The following is a 19,730-nucleotide window of genomic DNA, read 5'->3' on the forward strand; positions in this document are numbered from 1 at the left end:
ACTTCACAAATATGTAAAATGGGCCCTTGAATCTGTAAAAAGACTTTTCCACCACTTCAGACTGCAGCAGCTCACACAGTAAGACCTTAAAATGATCGCTCTCATTGTCCACTTTCCAAACAATCACAGGAACCCTGTATTTAGTATAACATCCTATTTTCAATGAAAACGTTTTCCAGTGCTGAGTACTTAAAACGATTGTTGATTAATTTATATATTCTCTTCAAAATCAAAACTTTGCATTTCTCTCTCTACTTCATTTTCTCGCAAAGTTCTGGCAGCTTGCAATTAACAGCTTCGACGTCTTAACACTTTACCGACACATAAAACTGTGCTGGTTATCAATTCATCCCCGTTTCAGCTCTGTACTGTATGTACACAAGTCTGTATCCATGTGCGTATGACTGTGTATTTGTTCATTAATGTGCACACAAGCTGCTGAGGTATACATGCAGGATCAGTCTGTGGGTGTGCAGAGTTCATCACTGTACAGTTCAGGGTTTGGTGATGTGAACTTCACTAGTGCCGCTGCCGTTGGTGGTGGTGGTGATGATGTACTGCGTGGTGGCTTGCTGATTGGCCGGTTGCTGCTCCAGATGTTCGCTGTGGGCCTGGGTTGTGCTCTGAGGAACAGGCTGTTTGGTCTCCAGCTCAGTCTGACCCTCGGAGATGACGTAGTGCGTCTGCAGCACAGAGATGAGAATGTCTTTAGTTCCTCAAATAGAGCTTTACTTTCTGCAACCAGCCACCGTGTTTTCACTTTTTATTGTCTAGGATGTAGCTCACACCTAGCACTATACTGACAAGTTTCTAAAAGATGTGTATTTAGAGAAACAATAATTTTGACATTTCCACAAGAACTGGAAAGGCAAGTAGAAGTAGAAGTATTCTATTCAGGGTTATTCTCCTGTTGTAGAATAGAAGTATTTTTAAACATAGGGAAATAAGAAAAATAGATATAATATGTAAATAATAGAAATATGTGCAGTACAATATCATAATAGAAATAAGACATATATATATATATATATATATATATATATATATATATATAAATAATGGATATTGATAAAGACAGATAGCAAGGTTGAACAATAACCACCATCCAAATAGCATTGCATGTAAATTAAAGCTAACTAACCAGGCACCCGTAGCCCCTCGGATAAAGTGCCAGTCAATTCAGTATATTACATGTATGTATGTTGTATAAGGTTTGTACTTGTTGCTAATAAAAAGAGCATCAATTCACCTTATCTTAACTTTAGAGTTACTTTAAGTACAATTAAGATGAATACACCTGTAGTGGGTTTGTAATACCATGAACTCTCCCTTTGCTTTTCGCGGGGGACAAGACACAGGAACGTCTTTGGTCTTGAGGAGCTGCAGTGTTTATTCATGGGCAAACTGTACACTGGACACAATGGAATTGATTGACATTTGCTCCTGTGAAATGTATTTGTTCTTATGTTTGTACAAATTACATTATTACTACATATCTATGTGGCATATAGCCCTTGTTAGATTTTTTTTTAGACTTCAAGATGTTGGAAATTTCAGCTGCAATATGAACCTTGCCTGTAAAACATGGGTGTAAAAAAATAACTTTAGACAGTCACTTTAGACAGCATTCACTAACCGTTTTCACTTGGTTGCTGTTGACCCCAGAAACAGGTGTGTTGGTCTCAGCTATCACATACTGGGCATGAGGTAGAGCCATCATCTGGATCTCAGACGCTGCCACAGTAAAGAAAAGTTAAAATATTAACATGACAGGCAATCACATCGTATAGAACCATCAAAATATGTACAGAGTCCGGCTGGTGGACAGGGGAGCATTAATGTGACTCACAGTAGCCTCGGTAGTTCCAGTTCCCGGGTATGTAAGCGTGCTGCACTGTGCCCTGCTGCTGGGTGCCGCTGGTCTGCAGGGTGTGGCTCTGAGCTAAAGTCACAGGGGTCAGCTGGGTGGGGCTCAGCTCCTGAGTGGGCTGCTGGGAACTGGGGCTGAGAGGCTGACTGGTGACCTGCTAGAAAAAAAGAGATGCAAGTATTTTCTGTCTATTATGGGGTCCACAAGGTGTATTATTTTATAAATGACTCATCATGTCAAAGTATTAAAGGTGTTACCTGTGTGGCTCCTTGTTGTCCAGTGCCTGAGGGCTCATTGACCTGGATGTGTTGGACCTGGATGGAGTGCTGGCTGTAGCCATGAGGGTCATGCAGCTGGCTCACATCTACTGTCGGATGCTGGGAGTGTGGAGAGGAAGCCTGGAAAAACAGAAAACAACTGTGTTACTCAATCCTCCACAAAACATGCTATTTCACCTACACACCAACCTTTTAAATACAGCTAGAAATAAAGGGTAATCTACCTGTTGAAATGTTTAAAACCTACTTGCGTGGTATGTTTTTCCCAAACTACAAAAAAAGGTGTGTCTAAAAACAAGATAAAAACACTAAATCTGAGGGAAATGATCTTGCTGCATGGACAGATAATTTCACGTGACAAGATTTCTTAAATTAAGATTATTAAATCTAGAAATAAGCATGTTGAACGCTTAAAATAAGATATTAACTCTTTAAACAAGATAAATTAAAGCTGCAAGCAGCGATGAACTGGCCCGAGCAGAGTGACCTGACAATTATTTGTTTCTTACCAAGATAAAAAAAACTTTAGATTTAGAAGTGTTAGATAATTTATCTTGTTTTAAAAGTTAATTTCTTATTTTAAGTGTTCAACATGCTTATTTCTAGATTGAACAATCTTAATTTAAGAAATCTTGTCAAGTGAAATTATATGTCCATGCAGCAAGATCATTTCCCTCAGATTTAGTGTTTTTATCTTGTTTTAGACACACCTTTTTTTTCTTTTAAATCTTACTTACCTATAAATGTTAAAGAAATATTGTGTAAAAGGCTCACAAATCCCAGAGCCCAAGGTGGCACAGTCCCAGTAAGAGCTTATTTTGTCCAACAAGCAACCCCAAAGATATTCAGTTTAAAGTCATATAAAACAGAAATGTGAGAAGCTGAAGCAACTATTTTATGAATTGATAAATCTGCTGATTGTTTTAGCTCTATTAAAACCTTACCGGAGCCACCTGCACCACCTGCAGCTGAATGTGTTGCGGCTGGGACAGGTTGCCTCCTGCCTGAGACACGGGGATGTACTGGATCCTCTGGTAGTCTCCCTGCGGCGTGCGGTAGTCTGTGGTCAGTGTTTGAGAAAGCTCCGTCATGGCCTGGGTCAGCAAATCTGTGGTCTGTGGAGAAAATAAATCATAATGTTTTAGTATCTGGTGAATATTAGTTGACCCGTCGTTCTTTCTTTCCTGCTCAATCAAATCAAGTCAAAATTACTTTATTTACGTGTGGATATCACAGATTTCTGCTCTTATTCCTCTCGAGAAGTTGACTCATGACCCTAATCACAAATCGAGTTCTGGAGGATCTGGGAACCATTGCATTCCTTTTTACGGAAGCTATAACTCTTCATCTGTCCCTGGAAGATGAAGACTGTCTGCCCTTTCATTTATGTTATGCATGTGCTCCTGTTTACCCGTCTCCTGTCGTCTTTTTATTTACTTACCTATTTTATTTATAAATAGAAATATATAGCGCAATGCTCACTGTTATTTTGGGGTGGGAGTTCTTTTGTTTTGTTTTGTGCTTTGTTGTCTGAATTGTTTTTTGGTAACAACGTTTGTGCTTTTAAAAATGAAAAAAAATATATATATATATACACTTTATTTATCCCAGAGGGGTAATTCAGTATTCAGTGCTCCCGCTGCACTCAGTCCAATTTTCTATGACATTTACATTTATTGACACTGTGTACCTTTGTGCTTTGCTAATTGTTGTTTTGCTTTTGGCATACACATTTTTTTGAAATCTACAGAGCATTGGTACTCATTATGCATGTTTTCCTTACCACTACAGCCTCAGCTGTGGTTCCGTCTGCACTGATGACTGCAGGAGCACTGCTGATGACGGCTGTAGTCAGAGGAGCCTGGATGGTGTTGGCAAGTTGGGCAAACTCTGGATGCTTCTTCCTGATGTGCTGAACCATCTTAGTCTAAGAAACAAACACACAGGGGGGTTATCTGGGGTCTGGGACTGTCCATGACATGCCACAGAATTGTAAATTGCTGCAAACACACAGCAAGAGTCAAACTCTGCATACATATTTATGATATCTTTGACAGAGCTTCATACCAACCTTGCTACTGTACTGTTTGGCACAGTGTGGGCAGCAGACCGGTGCAGTAGCGATGGTGCCAGTCAGCTGTGTGTGTGTGCTCAACATGGGGTCTGGCTCACCAGGAGCAGCCGGACGCAATTTACGGATGCTGGGAGGCAATTCTGCCCCGGGGTGGTTCTTCAGTATGTGTGCTTTCCTCTTACTGGCACTCTTATAGACCTGCACAAAGACCCACCAGATTGCTTCATTAATATCAAACTGAAGGTTCAGAGTTTGAGGAGGAAGCAGAAGTTTATATTCAAGGCATAAACCTCCATGCAGAACACTGGCTTGGACTGTGAAATCATAACTAAATAAACATAAGGGCACTAGGAGAGTGCAGACCTCCACCAAGGTCAATGCTCTCTTTTAAATTGTTAAATAAAGTGAAAAATAATTAATGTAACTGCAGCATGATTCAGATCCACTCCATAATGTAATGGGTTTCCTTGGTCAATGCTACAAACTCCCACCAAGTTTCATGAACACTGGGCCAATAATTCAGCTGACAAACAGATAAACAGACAAACAACGAAGCATCATCTCCTTGGCAGAATTATTGGAAAAAATCAAAACCAATAAGTCTTCTCTAAAACTCAGTGTGGGAAAAACAAACCTTGTCACAATACTGGCAGAAGTAGTCCCTGTTGGGTTTGATAATTGGCAGCGTTAGCTCAGGCACATCATCGATACGCATCTCTGGATGACGCTTGGACAAATGATTGACCTGTAACCAGAAAAATAAGATAAGTGAACTGGAATTTAATACCAACAAATTAAACAGCTCACTAATTGTTACTCACCAGCATTCCTCTCCGTCTGAATCCCATCATGCACACTCTGCACTTGAACATGAAGCTCTCGAAGTCGGTGGTGGGAACCTTCAGTTTGAGGGTTTTGGAGCGGTGGTTCCGGTCCGCCTTCTTGGCCTCTCTGTCGGGATTGTGCATGCGCTGCATGTGCTCCCGCAGTTTATCTTTCCTCTGAATGGGAAAAATAGAGACATTAGAGCTTTCAAAAAGAAACGTGAACACATCTCCCCAGTTCTGGCCTCTCTGACTGGCTTCCTGTCCGTTTCAGAATTGATTTTAAGATCCTGATGTTTGCTTTTAAAATTTTAAATGGATTGGCTCCAGCGTATTTGGAGCTCTGAGGTCTGCATGAGTCCTACCTGGATGTGCCTAAATGCTAAAAACAAAAGGCGATCGATCTTTTGCAGCGGCTGCCCCTAAGCTGTGGAACAGTTTACTGCTGCATATCCGGTCGTCAGAGACGTTGGACATTTTTAAATCTTCTCTTAAAACTCACTTTTTCTCCCAGGCTTTCGAACCTGCGTGAGAAGAAAGTTGTTTATGTGAGCTGTATTGTATATCTCATATCATATATTATTAGATGAAATTGTCTTTTTATTTTTTAGTTTATTTTTATTCATTTATGCATTTTTTGGATTTTTTGTTGTTATTCAGTTATGTAAAGCATTTTGGTCAACCTTGGTTGTGTATAAGGTGCTCTAGAAATAAACGTGACCTTGAACTCAAAAATCTACATTAACAACTGTTATTTTACAACGCTCCATGCATTCATCTTACCTTGAATTGTTTGCCACATGTTGAGCACAGGAAGTCCTTGCGGTCAGAGTGGCGCAACATGTGCAAACGCAGCTTGTCTGGCCGGCAGAAGGCCTTCTCACAGTCTGGGCACTGAAAGATCTTCTCTGAATGGAAGCAGCGGATATGCTTCTTCACCTGAGGAAGAGAACATTTAGCAAATGTGTCAATTAAATGTTTTATGTCAGACTGTTACTTTGCACTGCAAAAAAGGAGTGTCTAAAAACAAGATAAAAAAAATAAAACCGAGGGAAATGATCTTGCTGCATGGACAGATAATTTCACCTGACAAGAATTTTTAAATTAAGGTAAGAAATTAACTCTTAAAACAAGGTAAATTAAAGCTGCAAGCAGCGATGAACTGGCCCGAGCAGAGTGCACTGACAATTATTTATTTCTTACCAAGATAAAAAAAACCCTTTAGATTTAGAAGTGTTAGATAATTTATCTTGTTTTAAGAGTTAATTTCTTATTTTAAGCGTTCAACATGCTTATTTCTAGATTTAACAATCTTAATTTCAGAAATCTTGTCAAGTGAAATTATCTGTCCATGCAGCAAGATCATTTCCCTCAGATTTAGTGTTTTTATCTTGTTTTTAGACACACTTTTTGCAGTGTGCTTAGTTCTAACTGGTCAAGAGACATCCATTACCGACCTGGATAAAGTCAGTGAATGTCTTCTTGCAGGAGGGACAGGTGAAGCAGCCGTCCACAGCATGCACCCCCACGTGGTCTTTGAGCAGGTCCAGCCTTTCAAAGCTTTCCGGGCATAAGAGACAAGAGTAGGAGCGGTTTTCCGTGTGCACTAGAAGATGGTCCTCCAGCGCCGAGTCGCTCATGAAGCTCTTGCTGCAGATGTGGCAGGAAAAGGCGTAGGCGTCCCGTCCGTGGACCCGCAGGTGCTGATCCAGCTTGTCCTTGTCACGGAAGGCTTTTCCACAGTGGGTGCATTTAAAGGGACGGAAACTCTTCCTGATGAAAAGGTGCTGCAGCGCTGCATTCTGAGATGGAAAAGATGGAGAGAAACTACTAGCAACAGTGTTTTCTGACATTCTGACATGAATAAAAGCTGATGCAATGGCATGTGCAGGGGGGGGCTATATCCTTGAATGACCATGGAAAATGACAAAAGAATCTTTGAACTAAATGTTTTTCTGCCCTCCTCCAGGTCCTACCTACCTGCACATCCATCTTTGAGGGAAGCACGCATTAAGGAAGAGAGACACATTGTTGTGAGGCAAATCTTGGCCACTTTGACACCAAATTAACTATTAAAAACACTTCAGTAAACACAGCAGTCTCACCCGTATCCTCTTGGCACGCCGCATGTCCTGAGATGTGAGGTGGCTGTCTGATTGGCTGCTCTGTGCCGGGTCCTCCTTCACTGGACCTGGCAGCTCCGTGCTGGAGGGCGGGGTAACGGACTCTGGGACCGGTTCCCCTGCAGGAGGTACAAGCTGGCCCTCTGGTTCAGTCCCAGCCTCTGCCTCCGACTCCATCTCCACCACCTTCAGCCCGTTCTGAGCTCCCTCCGCCCGCTCATCCAGCGGCTTCTCCGTCAGTTCCAGCATCTCCTGATGAAAACAGTAAAACGAAACGCAGTTTAGCATCTAACCAGAAGTGCAGAGAAGTAAAGTGCAAGGTATTTACATATGAACAGAGTGTATAAATATAGTGCAGGTATGAATTGAATATGCTATAGGATATATACGGTGAATGAATATGTTATAGAAATATATACAGTAAAGAATGTACAGTAAAGCAGCAGTGCAGGTAGATGAATGGATGATCATAAATAGCCATAAATAGTCATTAATGTGGGCAGTTAAGATTTCTCAGAGCCAATCAATTAACTAATTAATCAACACAGCACATATTAATGTGTCCCTCACTGTTGTCTTGTCGTCTACTGGTGCATCTAAACGTATAAACTTAGGAGGGCGTCCCGGTCTCCTTCCTGTCCCAAATCTCCTCCTGCCTCGCCCTCGACCCCGGCCTCTGGATCTGAGAGAGCAAATAAACAGTGAATCAAGTCATCTGTGTTTTCATGGCATAGAAATGAAAGCAGAGTTCGTACACCTTCTCCTAGGTCAAAATCAAGCACTTTCAAGGTCCATTTTCAAGCTTTTCCAGCATCTTACAGCTGTGGTAAATTACATATTTCTTTGAATAGATACATAGTGAAAATGATTATTTAACATTTTCATTTCAGGTTCTCCAACTAATTATATTTCTATTCTATAGGATTTTGTGGTTAAACAAATGCAAATACAATTTAAAGCACTTCATCCAAAATTCAAGCACTTTTCAAACCTTGAAAACACAACATTAAAATTCAAGCATTTTAAAGGGTTTCAAGCACCTGTACGAACCCTGTAAAAGAGAAAAGGTAAAATAATGTGATGAAAGATGCTTTTACCTGGTAACAGAGTTTAACTTGTCATCGTGCATGTTGAGATGTTGCTGCAGTTGTTCAGAGCTCACAAAGCGCCGGTTACACTCATAACAAGGCCAGTTCTTCTCCTGCTCCCGGAGCACTGGAGGAGCAACACAAAGTCACCATCAGCAACAATCATGACTGCTAACATAGCAGAGCTGAGACATGTGTCCATATTAAGTGGTAAGTATTATGTACTCACCTTTTCTCTCTTCTTCTGTAACATTGTGGATCTTATGATTAACAAACTCTGCATATGATGCCGCGTACCACACCTGCAATAAAAACACAATTTACTATTTAGACAGCTTTTATTTACTGGCTCTGATTCTTGAAGCTTGTCTTCGCCACCTTCTTAGAAACATATCTGGCTTTAAGTGAGCTGTATGAGGTACTTATCTATAGTCAGAGCACCTACAGCAGCTGCTGGTAGGCACGCCCACAATAAGGAGAAGCTGAGACAGGACTGATTAGGCACTGGACAAAGGCGAGTCTCAGGCTTACACACTCGAACTTTCACATATACAGATACGCATACATCTCCGCCCCCAACCCAATGTTGCTGAGGTTTTTTTCATTGTTTTTTCCTCCTTTCCTCCCCTCACGTTGTGCTGTGTTTCTCTCTTTTCATCTCTGTCTTCCTGTCCTGTTGACCTCTGTCATATTGTTTGTGTGTTTTATACGTTTTGGACGGGTTGATGGCAAATTTCATTGTACTTCCCTGTTCAATGACAACAAAGGCTTCTGATTCTGATTCAGACAGGAGTAGCAACACAGAAACTAAGCAATGTACTAAGGTGGACGGGGGCAGCGGCATAACATACTTTAGCCACCTAAAAAATGTATTTCAGTTTAAGTGTTTGTATTTTCACCTCTTTATCTTGCTGTTAGACAGCTCTTTCCTACGGGGAACTGAAGCCATTATGACTCAGTTGAAAAAAAATAGTAATTTAACCTTGTAGAACATGTGAATTACACTGCAAAAAAGGTGTGTCTAAAAACAAGATCAAAACACTAAATCTGAGGGAAATGATCTTGCTGCATGGACAGATAATTTACCTTGACAAGATTTCTGAAATTAAGATTGTTAAATCTAGAAATAAGCATGTTGAACGCTTAAAATAAGAAATTAACTCTTAAAACAAGATGAATTATCTAACACTTCTAAATGTAAAGGTTTTTTTTATCTTGGTAAGAAACAAATAATTTGCAGTGCACTCTGCTCGGGCCAGTTCATCGCTGCTTGCAGCTTTAATTTATCTTGTTTTAAGAGTTAATTTCTTATTTTAAGCGTACAATATGCTTATTTCTAGATTTAATAATCTTAATTTAAGAAATCTGGTCAAGTGAAATTATCTGTCCATGCAGCAAGATATTTTCCCTCAGATTAAGTGTTTTCATCTTGTTTTTAGACACACCTTTTTTTGCAGTGAACTGCTCTACCATTGCCTCGATCAGTTAGTTTGTTTATGTCAGTGTGTCAAGTACCAAAATCACACAATAATATAAACAAACTAAACGATTGAGTCAGTGGTTGACCTGTGGCCTTGAGATAGAGCATAACAGCCTTGGTTCCCGGTCTGAAAGGCTGTCTGACAGGAAGGTAAAGATATGAAAGTTCTACGTAAGAAGCAGGACAAATGAGCGCACTATATGTGCAACATAACACACGAACAGTGCTACACTGGACTCACCTTGAGCTCCTGTTTGGGTTGGATGTTCTTGATGGAGGTGTAAAATATCTCAGAGCCGTACTGGTAGGCCACCAGGTTCTGCTCCAGGTGGTTCTGAGCAGGTCTCACAAACATCATCCAGTTACAGCTGTCCTCGTCAGAAAGGTCCAACCACATGTCATTAGACTTCTCTCCGTCTTTCTCTGCATCCAGCATGCACAGCTGAGACAATAGAACAAAAACACAAACAAATTAGAGATTGAAGAGAAAGAGTTCTTCCAATTGTTCCCTGTTGAAGGGGTTTCTTTGGGGAGTTTTTTATTATCCGAAATGAGGTTCAAAAAGCAGAGAGGGTGTAAGATTCTCTACAGATTTGTCATTTCTGATATTAGGGCTGATTCCACTACCGCCCAATACCCGGAATGAGGCGGGTCTCACTCGCCAAAATGCCCCTAATTTGAATATGAGCCGTGCGGAGCGGACTTTTACATCCCTGCTGAAGAGCAGGGCCTTTATTCTCCCCTGAAAAAAGCCTGGTTACTGATTGGATAGAACGCTAAAGCGGGATGTTACGTAGTACTCTACACGACAACAACACGCCATTTGTAAAAGCCTGCGAAGCAGTGTTGCCAACTTAGCGACTTTGTTGCTATATTTAGCGAATTTTCAGACCCCCTTAGTGACTATTTTTCAAGAAAGCGACTGGAGACAAATCCAGCAACTTTTTCCTAATGTTACTGGAGACTTTTGGAGACTCGTTCTTACTCTTAAGGAGCCGCGGGTGTTGGCAGAGTAAAAACAAGTCGAAGCGGCACAGTCCTCCTGCAGCAGTCTCTCCCAGCTGCAGAGCCAGAGGGGATGTTAACCCATTAGCGTCCAGTCTGCAAATTGCTAACAGGCTAACAGTTAGCTCTGTAGCAGTACAGTGTGTATGTGCTGCTGCTGCAGGAGGTGTTCACTTAGTGATCTCTGTTTGTTTACAACAAGACACCAGACACTCTGTGAATTAACCGGCATCACTAACTGTGCACAATCACGATGTTTATGATCAGTGGAGACGCTGTGCATAATTACCCCTGCTGCTTTCTTTATGATCAGCTGCTGACATTGTGCACAGTTAGCGACGGCGGCCACAGTTGAGTCTCCCGTGTTTAATCTGTCGCGTATGTGACGTCATGGTCGAAACTGTCGCTAAGCGATTACGCGACGGTCGAAAACCATATGTCACCTCCAGAGTCTCTAAATCCCTCTGGGGACTGACTTGTAGTGGAGACACGCAGAGTGAGTGGACTTTTGAGAGGGCGTGGCCTGAGACTTTCCTGGTGGCCACTCTTCCCCCTAGTGGAAACACGGCTATTGGGCTATTTAAATAAAACTGACCTGACTTGTACTTGTAGAAGTGTACCTATCAAATATCAAAATATTACATTTAAAGTAAAAACATACTCTTCTTAACACTGCAGTGGCTCAATCCAACAGAAATCATGAAATGAGAAGTCATGCAGAGCGCTGATTTACTTTCAGATGAATGTAGTGGTCCTGCAGCTCAGTCTGAGGGACCAGGGGCCCCTCCACCGGGCCAAACTGTGTGCGCTTTGGGATGCGTCTCTTGGAGAAGACCCCGCCCAGGAAGCGGTCGATGTAGAGGACCAGAGGCAGACTGGCCCGGGCCTTGGACATCACAGGCCGGTTGGGGATGGGGTGCAGAGCGCCGTGCTTCAGACACACGGAGGGGTTGGCCACATTACACTCCTCACACCCTGAGGGGCCACAAGAAGAAGAGATCAATTAGACATAAAACACCACAACAGATACAATTAACAAGGTCTAATTGTTTGTTTTTTTGCCCTGCTGTCCACAGCCACAAGACATAATATCTGTGATTTTTAATGAATCGATTTTCAATTTGGCAGATCTGTGATTTGACACCAAAGATGATTAAAACAGAGCAGATTAAATTGATTGTCAGGGAAAACATTTACACTGTAACAAAATTCCGTTGCTTTAAAAAAAAAAATGGCAGCTGTGGTTACCAGAATAATTCTGCAAAAAATACAGTACAAATTTAAACAACTTTACAGAACAACTTGTAAATTTAACTGGTACTTAGTAAACAATAAATAATAACTGAATGTTAATTTACTGGTATTCAATGCACAATAAGCAAAATCTGCATGTAAATTTTGCATAAATAATTAGTATAAAAGCAGCATCATCCTGTTAAATTAGCAGCAACTTTAAAATGTTTTTTTTTTTTAATTACTACAGTTTTCGGATGTAAAATTTACAAGTTGTTCTGTAAAGATGTTACAGTATTTTTTACAGAAATATTCTGGTAACCACAGCTGCCAGTTTTTTTCTGTAAAAACAAAGGGACATTTTTGCAGTGTATCGAACATTATAGACATGTTACTGATGAATTATTAAAATGGAGCATAGCTGTAGTTCAGGCACTGGAGTCCCACTTGCATTAGCTGATTGGCATCAGTGTTTCATTCATGCTTCACAATAACTGGATCATTTACAGCTGTGTGGTAATCAGCAGACTCGTCTCATCCAATCATGTTCATGCAGGAGCACTGCAGCCATTATAACCTGACACTTCTCACTAGAAGAAGAGCGAGCAGCCTCTGCTGTCTGCTGCTGTGTTACGGCTGTAAAGGACGTCACTCACAGAGGCTGTGAGGGTTGAAGGACTGAGGCTGACGAGGATCCCAGTCATCCATCTCAGAGTCTTCCTCCTCGTCTTCGTCAGAGTCGTCTGTGGAGTCTGTGGCCCCGAGGGGACTGGAGGGAGGGTCCGCCATGTCCGCCATGGAGGGGAGCGAGTTGGACAGCTGCTCCTGTGTGTGTTGAAATATTACAGAGAGTCAATATGATTGTGAAAATCTCTCACCTACAGGCTTGTTCACACTGCACAATGCAACAAAAATTAAAATAAAAAATAAATGCATCAATGGACAATTTCATACAACTACAAACCAAAGTTATTATAGTTAACGAAAACTAACGTGATAACGAAAACTAGAATTGAAAAACATTTTCGTTAACTGAAATAAAAATAAAAACGAGAGTTTAAAAAAAAAAAACTGAAACTGTATTTTGTGGTTACAAAACTAACTAAAATTATAGTGAAAATATCCTTCCTGTTAATCTTTGTCAACTTTTTTCATACGTAAACCTTTTTGGTTGATATGAAATCTATTTCATCTATCTGGTTTTATTACTTAATAAACTTATTGGGGCTGAGATGGAAAGAGAAAGGAAATAAAGGAAACATTTATTGTGACTTTTTTTTAATCTGGCACCCAACAAATACCCCATTACAAAAAAATTAAAACTAACACTAAAACTAATAAAAACTAAAACTAAGCATTTTCCAAAAAATAAAAACTAATTAAAACTAACTGAATTTGAAAACCAAAAATTAAAACTAATTACAAATCCAAAACTATTATAACCTTGCTACAAACTCTTTGTTTAAGATGTACTATGCATGTAAACCCAAATTTTGTGTTAAGTCAAAACTCTCATTAACTGCTAACCTGTGATATTTCTGATGATGCATTTACACTGCAACTACCTCAATGTAAATTACATTAACCGGACCGAGTTTAACCACTTTACTGCTGGAATAACAATTAATGTTTTAACTATCATTGTGTAAACACATCCTGAAACAATTTATGCTCATGTTCGCTTATGTTTCCCTATTATACGCCATAATGTGTATTAAAATGAGAATACTATTTACTTGTTTGGAAAGATAAACAGCACAAACGATGCATCCTCACCTGGGAAACTGGCTCCAGGATGGCCTGGGGAGCCTCTGCTACGTTACTGAGAACATGCAGGTTGGCAGCGTTCATGTTTTGTCCACTTGGAAGCAAAACTGTGACCTACAAATGAGATGACATTACTTTTAAGTTTAATTAAAGCCAGGCAGCACACAGCTCAGTAATAACATAACAGGACTTAGTAAACTTACCTGTTGTGTTGTACCGTCCTGCTGAATATAAGCCACTTGTGGCTGATCAGCAAATACAGTCTGAAAGAAGAGATTCATACAAAGATGAGCTAACCTTGCAGGGCATTTTTTAATTAATTTATACTTTCAACATATTCAACAAGAAAGTATATGAAATATATGAAACTCTTGAAAGAATAAATACTCAACTGGCGGGTTTGAAGAGCTTGTTTTTCAAATTAAAACATTAATCATAGCCAGGAACTACAGAAATTATCATTGAATTTTTAACTTTTTGATAGTCATTTTTATAACCAAATCTAAGCTTAAAATTGTGATATTAATCAAAATCACTTTTTTCTACATTTCTTATTTAAAATGTGGGCAAAAACTAATATTTTGCACCAATCAGATCTGGTATAAAACATTAAAATATGCTCTCCTCAGCGCGTCACAATTGACTCAACATTCTCATGACAAATATTCAGTGAATATTCAACTGAGTAGAGGCTGTAATTTTTTTAAATACTTTTTTTAATACTGGTTAACTTTGTGGGGAAATTGAAAAATGTAGATTCCATTTTATTCCATTTTTTGTAAAATAAATTAGCAAAGAAATTCAACTTGTTTGAGTTATCCCAACTTCTCCCCATCATTGTGCTGATTCTATAAAGTGTGTGACTCGTATATTTCAGTGAAAAACATTGTGATAGGAGCAAGAAACGCCCTGAAACTGCTTCAGATCGTTGATACTGATTTTTGTAAAAATATTTCAAGCAGGCCATCAAGAATTACTCGCAGCATCCTTGATCAAAATGTTGAACCCCATTTGCCAATAAATGCATGTTACTGTTGTGTCACCTAAATGTTTAAAATATCAGTTCTGAATCCCTCTAGATAAGAGGCGTTCTTACCTGCGTGCCATCTGCAGGGTGGATGTAGACCAGCGTGTGCTCTGCAGACTCTACAGACGTGTAGGAGTTCCCGTCTGCTGTGTAAACCACCTGCTGCTGTCCCCGCTCCGCCTGCTCACCGCTGTACACGATCTGGGCCACCGTACCGCCTTCAAAATGCACCTGGAACACGTGTAAACACAAACCAGCATTACTCTCTCTGACTGAGACTTATTATAGTATATATCTCTGTGGTACACGTTCTCCCTGAAGACTTGAGGGCTTCAAACAGTAGACTTATCTTTTTAATTTGCCTTTTACTTGAACCATTTCTAGAGATTTTTCTGCTCATGCATCTTAGTGTTACAACATCTTCTCTTTTATTTATTTGCTACTATTTATTAGTCTGTTTTATATACATATTTTATCATGCTCTACTTAATTATTTATTTATTGTTTTTATCTTTTTAATCTAGCTTTTTTTTTTGTTTTTATTGCTATAATTTACTTTTGTTTTTGTTTTGTTTTCTCTTACCTTACTGTGTTTTTTATTTATTTTATCTAATTAATTTCTAACCTGCCTACGGTGTTTCCTCAGTTTGTGCTTTGTTTATAATGGGATGTGCGGAGGGGGTTTGTTTGTTTCTATGTTTTGTTATTATTATGCAAAGCACTTTGTGTAACATCTCTCTTGAATGAAAAGTGCTACACAAATAAAGTCTGATTGATATATATATATACAAATATATATATTTATAGTAGAAAAGTAGCAAAATATACAGACTTAAGAAAATGTACAAAATAACATACAGATTTAAAAAAAGATATATGCATCACATATGTATAGTTGTTGTTATGTATTCTCTCTTCCTTTTCTATTAAGTTTTTTCTTTTTTTCTTTCAATTTTTGGTTGTAAATTGATGGTTGGACCTGATTTGTGGTGAGGTAAGTCATGTATTGTTCTGTTGCATGTTTTGTGTTGGTGGAATTTTTGACTTTTCGTTGAATAAAATAAATAAATAAATAACTAGTAGTAACTAGTGTCAGTGGACAGAAAGGAGTATCTGGTGTGTGTGTGTTTGTGTGTGTGTGTCGGAAAGACCAATTGTGAGAGGCTTAAATTGTCCGTTAATGAATTAATTGTGCTGCATCCTTTCCCTTTCTGCTTCTGATTGACTGAACAAAACACTTCAGGGACAGTTCAGACCTGAGTGCCGTTGCCTGAATCACTGTTAGACGTCTGGCTCCACACAGCGGCGGGTTCCTGTTTGGTTTCCATGGCTGCACGCTGCCAGGCCTGTTGCCAACCACGTCACCTGTCACTTCAGTCGTGAGGCAGCCAGGGACGCCTGTAATACATGCAGACAAAAGGACAAGGGGCTGATGTTAATAATAATAATAATAATAATGATAATAATAATAATGCAACATGGTGATAACTAGTGGTCGACCGATAAGGGTTTTTTAATGCCGATACAGATTATTTTGACGTCATTCTTAACAGATCCCTTATATGTGCTGCTGATTTTTTTGGGCCGATTCTCGAAGCCAATATTGCCTTTTCTCCCTCCATTTACATGTTAAAAATGACACAATGATAACAAATGTTACACAAGTCTCAATTTAAACAAAAAAAAGAAACATTTATTAACAAAACATATTAACAGTTGGATAGCAAACAATGTGTATGTTGTTATAGGCCTCGAGGGTGTTGGCTCAGTGAAATGGGCTAATTGATCGGTGAATGCACGCAGGTATCGGCCGATGGCGATACAAGTAAAAGATGCAAATATCGTCCCAATATATCGGCCGGCCGATATATGGGTCGACCTCTAGTAAAAACAGCTACAGGGCAGGGTTTTAATATGAATTTGAGGCTGACGGATGATGTGTTAGCTCATAAATCATGATTCATTAAGCAAAAGTGCTTTCTGCAGAAATGCACATATGGTTTTAACTAATTATATGCATGTATGATGGAGGCTCTACTGTTACAGCTTTATCAGTCACACACAGGAAAGCTGCAACAATGAGGCACTGCATGTTTTCACAAAAAAGGCCGGTGGTGTGTGTGTAGTTAAAAAAAATAAAATAAAAAGTGGCACTGACTGAAATCGACCCAACGTGCAAATCTGCAGCTGAGATTTTTGCACCTACAGACAGACACAGTTGTGCTCAGCTGACAGGACATGCACACCAAAATAAAGCAGCATGTCGCTCGGTGCTCCGAGCTCCGAGCGGTCACACAGGACTCTCTGCGGGGGTACGAGAGCCAAAACGCGGTTAACGTTTGCTCACCAGGCCCTACGGGAAACGGCGCCTAAGTACAACCGCACAAAAGCCACGGTGAAAAATCACGACTCCGAAAAGTCATTCAGAAATCTAGTTGGTATAATCAATAATAAATCCAATTCCCCCCTATTTTAACCCCGCAGGTTCTCAGTCCCAACTGGACCATACCACACAAACCAGCGCCATAGAAACTCGGGCATTTACTGCAGCGCAACATCAGCGCTCCGGCCTCATGTAACACCGACCTTGGGGCTAAACATAACCAGTCAGGCCCCAGGACGACGGCCGTATTCTGCGCTTTTTAACACAAGCGGTTTTGGAGCGATAAGAGGCTGAATTATTTTATGCAGACCCACCCGTCCCCCCATTCTAGTTGCGCCCAGCCCTTCAAGTCTACCGTGACAAGGAAGAACTGGCTCCATTTTGGGTGGGACTAACAACAACAAGCACATCCGAAGAGACCCAAAGAAAAGACACATATTTTCTACCGGCAAAATGCGCCAAAACAACCCGCACATTTAATGCATATTAACAGAAAGACCACCGAAGAGTCGCGCTACACAAGTAGCCGTTAATCAAACCCTGGTTTTCTTACATTTAGTGGAAAGCGTACAAGTTGTTCTTACCTCAGAATGGTAGCTGCAGAGATGGCTGCATTGCATATATTAACATAATCTACCTAGCAACACGCCGGAGCGTGGCTTGTGATTGGTGGTGGGATAGTCGAGGTTGAAAACAGTTAAGGGCTTTTTAAAACATTATCTTCATGTAACAGACTAAAGTCGTCGAGATTGAATGCTAATATATTAAAGCGGTTAGAGATGTTGCCACCAACGTGTTTATTAATCGTGGTTATAACTTAAAGGTAATTTTTAGTTCAGCCAATCATAAAAATTAAACACTCAAGTCGTCCAATTATATTAAAGCTCTCATCCAAAAAATGGTCATCTGCTTTTATATTTTATTTTTATATTATAGTAGCGTTTATAGCTTGAGGAAGCGTTTTCTACGCTGTAACATGTGTGATATTATAGCGAATAACTAAAAATATTTTTTTCTGTTTAAAAAAAAAGTGACGGTGACAGACAATAGCGGTTAACCGAAATCTAAACCACGTGTTTTTACTGCCCCCCAGTGGTCGCATGGAGGAACTGCAGCATCAATTTGACAAAACTAGAGTTACTGCCATAGACATGGTTACTGCAGACATGACAGTACACTTCCGGCGATTATTTTCAAAGTAAAGTTTCAAAACTAGCACAAACTGTCATAGTTTATAGGCTACTTCCCCCGTTTATAATACTGATTTTAATATTGACTATTATATATTTAGAGGCTATATTTAAGTAATTATGTAGGAGCTTAAGTTAAAAAAAAGTAATAGCATTATAGTCCCAGTCACATCACTTAAGCTACTAAAAGAGTTATGCAGAATGACCCATACACATTATATTAGGATTATGTGAACATGACATGCAGCTAGTTATGAAGGAGCTAATTTTAACTGATAATACTGCTATCCCCTCATTATATCTTAACCCTTGTGTACTCCTCTTGTCGACTATACACCCACGGTCACCAGGGGTCAAAAAGGACCCCATGACACAAGATATAATCATTATAACTATTGAAAAAAATATTCAGGTTGTATTACTTTTTTCTATTGAAATGAGGCCTAATTTTGTATATTTGACTTAAATTGACCCATAATAATGAAAAAAATATGAAAATTATCAATCAATCAATGTGTTGGTCATGAGTTGCCTTAAAAGGTGAAAAAAAAAGTTGGTAATTTTTTTTTTCTACATGTCCTAAAACCAGTCTAATGTCATGGGGTCCTTTTTGACCCCTGAGGATCATGGGTGCTATAAAAATGTATAAAACACGTTAAAATGTAAACGTGAAATTTATATTATCTATAAAGGATGCAGAGGGGCAAATATGCTGAAAATTTTAAGCAATTCTATGAAAATTAACCTATATTAATCGTTTGTTGAAAATGATTTAGGGTCAAAAAGGACCCCAGGACCACAGGAGGGTTAAAAAAAATGTTTTCTTTGTTGAACACATTATAATCTGCAAAAGTAACTCAAGCTATCAAATAAATGTAGTGGAGCAAATATTTCCCACTAATTATAGTGGAGAAGAAGTATTAAGAGTAGTAGTAGTAGAGATTATAACTTTGTCCTCTAGCGGCTACAGTGTGTAACTACTAGTCCGCGTCAAGTTACATACATTAGTATAATATTACTTCCGGTTAAAACAAAATAAATGAACAATGTAGTTACGCACTATGACCACTGGAAGGCAGTGTATACTAATGATTGTGGTTAAAAAAAAAAACCGTATTACCTCAATTATTATATTATATTATATTATATTATATTATATTATATTATATTATATTATATTATATTATAACTCTTAACATTTCAAATCTAAACTAAAAAAGAAATCAGGTTTGAATTTAGATCAAACATGAGGCTTGTTTACAAGATATTTTGTCAAAGCTGATCAATGGATGAAGCGGAGGGAAATGGATGGATGGATGGATGGATAATATAATATAATATAATATAATATAATATATGTATGTAAATGTTGGGAAAGGGATTTAAAA

The 19,730-nt window shown here is 39.3% G+C and overlaps 1 protein-coding gene across 1 annotated transcript; it reads right to left on the reverse strand.

Annotated features, from left to right (window-relative positions):
• Positions 1–282: 282 nt before the first annotated feature.
• prdm10 (PR domain containing 10) lies at positions 283–17,995 on the reverse strand. Its single transcript, XM_059331805.1, has 23 exons — positions 17,737–17,995; positions 16,026–16,167; positions 14,839–15,000; positions 13,946–14,005; positions 13,752–13,856; positions 12,632–12,800; positions 11,476–11,717; positions 9,979–10,179; positions 8,487–8,559; positions 8,267–8,384; positions 7,740–7,851; positions 7,152–7,421; positions 6,504–6,848; positions 5,830–5,985; positions 5,044–5,223; positions 4,857–4,967; positions 4,220–4,420; positions 3,932–4,075; positions 3,093–3,263; positions 2,128–2,268; positions 1,850–2,024; positions 1,637–1,734; positions 283–683 (listed from the first exon to the last, which is right to left on the reverse strand). The coding sequence occupies exons 2-23, from the start codon at positions 16,095–16,097 to the stop codon at positions 495–497; spliced, it is 3,495 nt and encodes a 1,164-aa protein (XP_059187788.1). The 5' UTR covers positions 16,098–16,167; positions 17,737–17,995; the 3' UTR covers positions 283–494.
• Between the last annotated feature and the right edge of the window lie 1,735 nt (positions 17,996–19,730).

The sequence above is a fragment of the Centropristis striata genome, chromosome 4 (assembly GCF_030273125.1).
Source record: "Centropristis striata isolate RG_2023a ecotype Rhode Island chromosome 4, C.striata_1.0, whole genome shotgun sequence".
In the NCBI taxonomy this organism is placed as follows: Eukaryota; Metazoa; Chordata; class Actinopteri; order Perciformes; family Serranidae; genus Centropristis; species Centropristis striata.